This window comes from Salmo trutta, chromosome 18, assembly GCF_901001165.1.
Source record: "Salmo trutta chromosome 18, fSalTru1.1, whole genome shotgun sequence".
NCBI lineage: Eukaryota > Metazoa > Chordata > Actinopteri > Salmoniformes > Salmonidae > Salmo > Salmo trutta.
Window position 1 is genome coordinate 45,879,629 of NC_042974.1, and position 8,798 is coordinate 45,888,426.

The 8,798-nt window shown below is 44.0% G+C and overlaps 1 protein-coding gene across 1 annotated transcript; it reads right to left on the bottom strand.

The window, feature by feature from the left end:
• Window positions 1-5,127: 5,127 nt before the first annotated feature.
• Window positions 5,128-6,305, bottom strand: LOC115152685 (rhomboid-related protein 1-like). Its single transcript, XM_029697422.1, has 2 exons — window positions 6,257-6,305; window positions 5,128-5,399 (listed from the first exon to the last, which is right to left on the bottom strand). The coding sequence occupies exons 1-2, from the start codon at window positions 6,303-6,305 to the stop codon at window positions 5,128-5,130; spliced, it is 321 nt and encodes a 106-aa protein (XP_029553282.1).
• Window positions 6,306-8,798: the final 2,493 nt, after the last annotated feature.

An 8,798-nucleotide genomic window follows, 5' to 3' on the forward strand; every position in this document is an offset into this window, starting at 1 on the left:
TATATTGTAGCAGGTTCAAGGGTGTGGGGTTTCCATGTCACTTCCTGAATATTGTAGGAGGGGGTTGATTTCTTAAATAGAGAATTACAGCAAACTAACAGGGTGGAAAGTGGTATCAGGGACACACAGAAAATCTTAAATAAAATAATAATAAATACAATAATCATGAAGAAGAAAAATATTGATGAAAGATACTTTAACTAGGACTATAAAATAATGAATAAAAAATGTTAAACATGTTATTATTTTAAGACTTATATTTCTTGTGGAAGTTGATAACACCTTGGGACATGGCAAAAATGCTTACATCCACTAACAAAAAGTGTTTAAAATGCATAAAATTCCCTTTCAAGATCCATATTTGGTGTTTAATGTAAAGGACACCTGAGATTATATTTAAAGCCTTTTGGAATCCACATTTTACACTAAATAAGAACTTCTATTTTCTGGGGACTGAAAAGGCACCGCTAGGCCTCCTGAGTGGTGCAGCGGTCTAAGGCACTGCATCACAGTGCTTGAGGCGTCACTACAGACCCAGGTTCGATCCCGGCTGTGTCACAGTCGGCCGTGATCAGGAGACCCATGAGGCGGCGCACAATTGGCCAAACACAGGGGAGAAAAGAAAAGACACCGCTTACTAGGAATAACCCAGTGCCGAAATTAGGTTCACTTAGTACAGGAGCAGCCATGGAAACTCCATCATTCCACCAATCTGTTTTACAGCTTCTGCATACGATACAACATGACTGATTCTATATCTCTGAGCCTCTCTCTGAACCTGGCATCCACCAAATGCTGCACTATGTTCCCCCACACAATTACAACACTTAACCTTCACATTGCTCCCACATTCACCGGAATCATGTTCCCCTCCACAGTCGCCACATCTTTTCCTTCCTTTACATTGAACAGCTACATGTCCCTTTCTTTGGCATTTAAAACACCGCAATGGGGATGGGACAAATTCTCTGACATTGAAACTAGGGAATCCTATGTGTACTTTCCCAGGCATAACCTTGTCAAACCTTAGCAGCACTGATAGGCACTTCTTTGACCTTCTTTCCTACTGATCAACCTTTTGTCCTCAATCACTCTGCCTCCCTTCACATGTTCTTTCATATCATCTACAGACATAGATATTCGGACCCCAGTGATGACTCCCCTCAATGTAGTATAAGCACCAGGGACATTTTTAATCTTCTTCCCATTAAGCTTTTCCATTTTCAGAATCTTCTCTTGCTGAGCCTGGCTACCACACAATATTAACAATCTACCATTTCCAATGAACCAAACTAATTTTACTTCACCTATCTCTTTCTCTACTGCATTAGTTAGTCAGATAGTGTTTGATGAGAACACAGGGCCTCACACCCTATCACCACTTTCCACTCCAACACATCACTACTCTTGCTTCCTACCTTGGCCCTCTTTATGCTTTCTTTAGAAGATGCTTCACTGCTTTCTGTATCATGATCTCTCTTCTTCCCATGTCTTTCCACTACCGACCATTCCGGTCCTTGACCCTCATCCTCCCGCTCCATATAATCAGAACTGACACCCATATTGTTCGCATAGAGGTCCTGGATGGCAGGAAGCTTGGCCCCAGTGATGTACTGGGCCGTTCACACTACCCTCTGTAGTGCCTTGCAGTCGGAGGCTGAGCAGTTGCCATACCAGGCAGTGATGCAACCAGCCAGGATGCTCTCGATGGTGCAGCTGTAGAACCTTTTGAGGATCTGAGGACCTATGCCAAATCTTTTCAGTCTCCTGAGGGGGAATAGGTTTTGTCGTGTCCGCTTCACGACTGTCATAGTGTGCTTGGACCATGTTAGTTTGTTGGTGATGTGGACACCAAGGAACTTGAAGCTCTCGACCCGCTCCACTTCAGCCCCGTCAATGTTAATGGGGGCCTGTTTGGCCCTCCTTTTCCTGTAGTCCACGATCAGCTCCTTTGTCTTGCTCACATTGAGGGAGAGGTTGTTGTCCTGGCACCACACGGCCAGGTATCTGACCTCCTCCCTATAGGCTGTCTCATTGTTGTCGGGCATCAGGCCTACCACTGTTCTGTCATCGGCAAATGTAATGATGGTGTTGGAGTCGTGCCTGGCCGTGCAGTCATGAGTGAACAGGGAGTACAGGAGGGGCTGAGCACGCACCCGAGGGGCCCCTGTGTTCAGCGTGGTGGATGTGTTGTTACCTACCCTTACCACCTGGGGGTGGCCCGTCAGGAAGTCCAGGATCCAGTTACAGAGGGAGGTGTTTAGTCACAGGGTCCTTAGCTTATCGATGAGCTTTTAAGGTCACTATGGTGTTGAATGCTGAGCTGTAGTCAATGAATAGCATTCTCACATAGGTGTTCCTTTTGTCCAGGTGGGAAAGGGCAGTGTGGAGTGCAATAGAGACTGCATCATCTGTGGATCTGTTGGGGCGGTATGCAAATTGGAGTGGGTCTAGGGTTTCTGTGATAATGGTGTTGATGTGAGCCATGACCAGCCTTTCAAAGCGCATCATGGCTACAGACGTGAGTGCTACGGGTCGGTAGTCATTTAGGCAGGTTATCTTAGTGTTCTTGGGCACAGGCACTATGGTGTTCTGCTTAAAACATGTAGGTATTACAGACTCGGACGGGGAGAGGTTGAAAATGTCAGTGAAGACACTTGCTAGTTGGTCAGCTCATTCTTGCTGTACACGTCCTGGTAATCCATCTGGCCCTGCGACCTTGTGAATGTTGACTTGTCTTAAAGGTCTTACTCACATCGTCTGAGGAGAGCGTGATCGCACAGTCTTCCTGTACAGTTGGTGCTTTCATGCATGTTTTCAGTGTTATTTGCCTCGAAGTGAGCATAGAAGTACTTTAGCTCGTCCGGTAGACTTGTGTCACTGGGCAGCTCTCAGCTGTGCTTCCCTTTGTAGTCTGTAATGGTTTGCAGGCCCTGCCATATCCGACGAGCGTCACAGCCGGTGTAGTACGATTTGATCTTAGTCCTGTATTGATGCTTTGCCTGTTTGATGGTTCACAAAAATGAGGAAGTTAGGTCAAACTGATTTAAGTTTCCCTGCATTAAAGTCCTCGGCTACTAGGAGCGCCGCCTCTGGGTGAGCATTTTCTTATTTGCTTATAGTGGAATACAGCTCATTCAATGATATGTTGGTGCCAGCCTCTGACTGTGGTGGTATGTAAACAGCTACAAAGAATATAGACGAAATCTCTCTCGGTAGGTAATGTTGTCTGCAGCTTATCATGAGAAACTCTACCTCAGGTGAGCAATGGCTCGAGACTTCCTTCGATATCGTGCACCAGCTGTTGTTTACAAAAATACATAAACCGCCGGCCCTTGTCTTACCAGACGCCGCTGTTCTATCCTGCCGGTACATCATATAACCAGCCAGCTGTATGTTGATATTGTCTTAGTTCAGCCACGACTCCGTGAAGCATAAGATATTACAGTTTTTAATGTCCCGTTGGTAGGATAGTCTTCCCAATAACTCGCCCATTTTATTGTCCAAAGATTGCATGTTTGCGAGTAGAATTGAGGGGAGTGGGGGTTTATTCGATTGCCTCCTACTCCTCAGATGGCAGCCCACCCTTCCGTCCTCTCTTTCTCCACCTCCTCTTCACGCAGATCACTGTGTTTGGGGCCTGTTCCAGAGGGAGCTGTATATCCTCCGCCTCGGGCTCGTCAGTCGTGTAAGAAGAAAAAGGATTCTGATAGTCCGTGGTGAGTAATCGCAGTCCTGATGTCTAGAAATTATTTTTGGTCATAAGAGACGGTAGAGGCAACATTATGTACATAAATAGTCAAAAAATAAAGTTACAAACAACGCAGATAAACGAACAAAAAAACAAGTCGGTTGGAGGCACGTGAAACGTCTGCCTTCTGTTCCTGCGCCAATCGAAAGTTTTTTGTTTCCCCAAACCAGGAAAAAATACAAATAAATCTACTATTAATTATGAACATATAGTAATATACACATCCACTATCAAAGGAAAAACAGAAAGAAAGGATTAACACCCCTTTTTTATGAGTACATTATTTACAAAAGTGTACAGTCCCTAAAAATGAGACACTGAGGTATAGACTGGGCCTTGAGAGACCGACCCCAATGCCCGCTGGGACACGGAAGTCAGGTGATGATAACATGGCCGTTGCCCTCCCCAGTTTAGTCTGTTAGAGTGAGAATTGACAGAGGCCAGTGTGTGCGTCTCTCTCTTTGCATTCCCACACTGATTTACAGCATCAGGCAGTGGTTGTTCTTGGAGACGGCGACAAAGGAGAAGGGTGAGGGCTGGTGTCTCTGGGGTGCACAGGGCAAGCGTTTTAGTTCCAACCTTATAGCATTAGCTAGATGAGATGCTGGTGATTTAGCAGGCTAGCATATGGTACTGGTTGAGATTATGCTAATCTGCTGAAGCATTTAGGTTGGGTGGAAAAGGAGAGTGACAATGGCTACTAGGAACATGAACGCAAGGTGGTGATGGTGAGGAGATGGTCAGCATCTATTTTTTCCCTTTTCCCTCTTTTCCACCTCTATACTTCCTAGCTGCATGCCTTGTTACATGTAATACATATTCCTGTGAATTCCTATCATTATTCCACAGTGTAGATCTAGTGTTTAGGTGCATGTAGAGCAATATAACACTGGTGCCGTACTGCCTCATGGCTTTCAAAGGGACAGTGAGGGATACTGATAGAACACACACAAGAAGCACCTAGAAGGTCATGAACCCACACAGAGGAGAACTGAAGCTGCATGGGTATTAATCAACATGTCTCTCTGACATGTTTGACCTCGAGGTGGGTAAAGCTTCAACACAAAAGACAAAAGGGATTACCTTTTTACATGGCTGCTCCACAATGAGGATATGAAGAGAGCTACACAGCTTTCACCTGCATATGTTGCTACCAAATTCCCTCCCACCACAAAACAGATAATTCTGATGAAATGGGTACATGGAAAGAATAATTCCTGCTCTGTACAGTTTTAAATTAAAAAAACCTTGTGTTTTGAATGGTGTTGTCAGGAGGTTGGTTGAGCAGACAGGAAAAGGATATGGTGAAGGAGATGGGTCTTGACATATAACAATGAGAGGGACAATGTAATGGAGCGGGAAGGAGCTTCTTGGTGTCAGGGAGTGGGCGGGAGCTGCACCCCCAGCAACTTGTAGGCGAAGATGTTCCAGAAGATGGCGAAGATAAGGAACATGATGATGGAGAAGATGATGACCCACCAGGAGCACTGCTTCTGCGGGCTCTCCCCGTAGCTGTGCAGGATGAGCAGGCCCATGCTGATGCCTACCACCGCCCCCAACAGGTGGGTCATGACGCTGGGCTGGGGCCCTGAAGAGTGCAAAGGCGGGGAGAAGCGCAGCCACACGGCACGGCCCACCTCCGAACTCACTGCAATGGAAAGGAGTGGAGGAAGTTTTAATCTCCTCCTCCTTTAGGCTACTGAACAGTGGGACGTGGCAGAGATGCAGGCCACAGAGACTTTGATATGTGAAAATGTAAATTTGTGACTTGTGTACTATCTTTCCAGTTTTCCTTACTGCATGTAAAATATTGTGTTGTGTTTGTCAATTTGTGTGCTGATGTCACAAAATGAATTTCTATGGAAATGGGCAGTGAAGTATATCATATCGTAAGTCATCAATATCAGTGGAAATGTGGGATTTGGCAGATTTATGGTTTTGAGTACAGTTCAGTAGAAGGCAAAAGCCAGGGTGCAGATTACATAAGAGTTACAATTATGGTCAAGACTAGGGCTATGTTAATGGTTAGGGTTCTGGCTAAGGATAGACTAGGTTGAGGTATGGAGTCAGACGAGGGACAGATGGAGGGGACATATTGAACAATAACGAAAGTTGTTTTTCCCCCATGTGGGGAAAAGTCACTGCCATATAGCATGGGTCATATCGTCAGAACAAAATACAACATACCCAATACTGAACCCGAGGGCCACTTATTTTTCCCCATTTACAACTGCACTTAAAGCAGTACAACAGCTCATTTTAGGAGGCCAATAAATCCCACTCAATTTATAATTACCTCGCAATGAAATTATACTGTGAGGCTGAAAGTTAAGGGGTGTTATACGCACACCTAACTGTTTAGTTAAAAAGGAAAGTCTTCAATGGAGCATACCACCTCACACCAATTATGTCAGGATGCAGCTATGATCATAACACCAATGGCTCCCTTGGGAATAAATATAGTGTGGCTATGGAATGAAAATATGGATATAGTATGAAACTTACTGCACACCAGCACCAGAATCATGCCGAGGAGCTTGTATGGACACCGCATGCCGCCCCAGTTCTGCAACACAGAACTAAAGAGGCATGTCAAACACAAACAGTCACTTCCAAAGATCTGCATATTTACAGCTTACACAGCGAGTATCTCGACCGTCTCTGTATTCTGTAAAAGAACGTGTGTAGACCACGGAACGATCAGAAATTAATTTCCATATAGACAGGATGAGGACAGGCCTACTAGACAGAGAAGTAATTATACACCTCCCTGCAAATCTATTAATCAGGGTTAAGATACCTTAACAGTGTTCTTCCTGGGAGAAAACAAAAGGCTTCTGCATCACAATAACATATTTATTCCCCAGGATGAAGAATTGCACCAATTATATCCCTCTTCATGTCCTCTGGGTCCTGGGAGAACCGGAAGGAGCAGCAGTGTTTTTCTCCATGCAGAGGAAGCCAGGCAGGCAGAGCCGAGCGCCATGCAAGATTAAAGGTACTAAAGTCAATAAAGCGGAGTCCTATAAACATGACTCTGCCCATATGATGAATATGTCTGTGGGATGGCAGGGTCTCATAAAAAGTGTAATATCACAAATAAATGATAAGTATCAGAGTAGGGGGAGGTCAACCAAGCAGCATAAATAAGGAGGGGGTTGGTGTAAATGTGATAGAGCCTCTCACTTTTCCCTTAATTTTTCCTTACTGAAGTTGGGTTTGTTTTACATGAATGTGCTCTCGATCGAGAGAAGTGTATCCTCCATTTTGACTGTCTCAATACCAAGCTTATGGATTTGAGTGAAGCTGGACCTCTACAGAGACAAGGTGATAATAGGGGGATTGTAGTACAGTATTCTGAAAGCTGAATACTGTTCTTTGGCATTTCTAAATATGTCAAAGACTCTGTCAGCACCGAAAAGAAGTGTCTGTTTTCAAGATGTCGTCATCCTATTATTGTCTTTAGCTTGTTGCTCAACATAAAACTTTTTTTACACAGACAGTTTGACATAATTTTTTATACACTCTCCTTGAAAGAGTTGTATTTCTGCTTTCACACGCAAATAAACTTCTATCACTAGCTTATCTCGGGAATGTTACTGTACTTGTGTGAGATCTGTAGTTCAGGGAGAGGAATCTGATGAACACCACTAACATAAAAACATGAGTGACATAAACATACACAACGGAATGATTTGAGAAAGATTAGAGAATTGCACACAAACAATTTCATGATAATGCGCGCACACACATAGTAGTTTTCTATAGTTCTTCTGCAAAAAGATTTTACAGTTGGATAAATGTAGATAAAATCAAGTTTTTTTCGCAAGGACTTCCACAGGATACTAACCTCAACATCAAAACCTTCAATCCAAATCACAATTCCATACCTAAAACCTTGATTTTGGACAAAATGACTACCATTACTACAGACTCGGTCAGGGACAGGTTGAAAATGTCAGTGTAAACACTTGCCAGTTGGTCAGCGGATGCTCAGAGTACACATCCTTTGCACACTCTTGGCATTCTCTCAACCAGCTTTATGAGGTAGTCACCTGGAATGCTTTTCCAACAGTCTTGAAGGAGTTCCCACATATGCTAAGCACTTGTTGGCTGCTTTTCCTTCACTCTGCGGTCCAACTCATCCCAAACCATCTCAATAGGGTTGAGGCTGGGTGATTCTGGAGGCCAGGCCATCTGATGCAGCACTCCATCACTCGCCTTCTTGGTCAAATAGCCCTTTTATTTTTTTATTTTACTAGGCAAGTCACTTAAGAACAAATTCTTATTTTCAATGATGGCCTAGGAACAGTGGGTTAACTGCCTTGTTCAGGGGCAGAACGACAGATTTATACCTTATCGGCTCGGGGATTCGATCTTGTCCAACTAGTCCAGCGCTCTAACCACTAGGCAACCTGCCGCCCCTTACACAGCCTGGATGTCTTTTGGGTGGTGGACCATTCTTGATACAGACAGGAAACTGTTGAGCGGGAAAAACCCAGCAGCGTTGCAGCTCTTGACACACTCAAACCGGTGCGCCTGGCACCTACTACCATACCCCATTCAAAGGCACTTGAATATTTTGTTTTGCCCATTCACCCTCTGAATGACACAAATACACAATCCATGTCTTAAATGTATCAACGCTTAAAAATCCTTCAACCTGTCTTCCCCCCTTCATCTCCACTGGTTGAAGTGATAGTGACATAAATAAGGGATCATACCTTTCACCTGGTCAGTCTATGTCATGGAAAGAGCAGATGTTTTGTACACTGTGAAATATTTTCCATATAATTATAATGTATTTATTATTTTTCACACAGTATTTCATATTTTCTCCAAGTTTAACAGAGCAGCAATGATACTTCAATCTTTTCCCCCAGTGTGGGTCACACTTATTGCTCGTCTTTAGACTATTTAGCCACTGGTCGAAGATGAGCCTTGTTACCGGTAATAACTCCCTACATGTATCATGAGTCATGACCGTAAAATACACTACACCTGTACATAGACCTGACCCCATTTCAGTAGTTAGAAAGATTCACAC

Bases quoted from the DNA above. Each gene is read 5' to 3' on its own strand.
- LOC115152685 (XM_029697422.1), bottom strand. From the start codon at position 6,305: ATGCGGTGTCCATACAAGCTCCTCGGCATGATTCTGGTGCTGGTGTGC. The intron at 5,400-6,256 runs GTAAGTTTCATA...TTTCCATTGCAG, and splicing joins GATTCTGGTGCTGGTGTGCA to TGAGTTCGGAGGTGGGCCGT.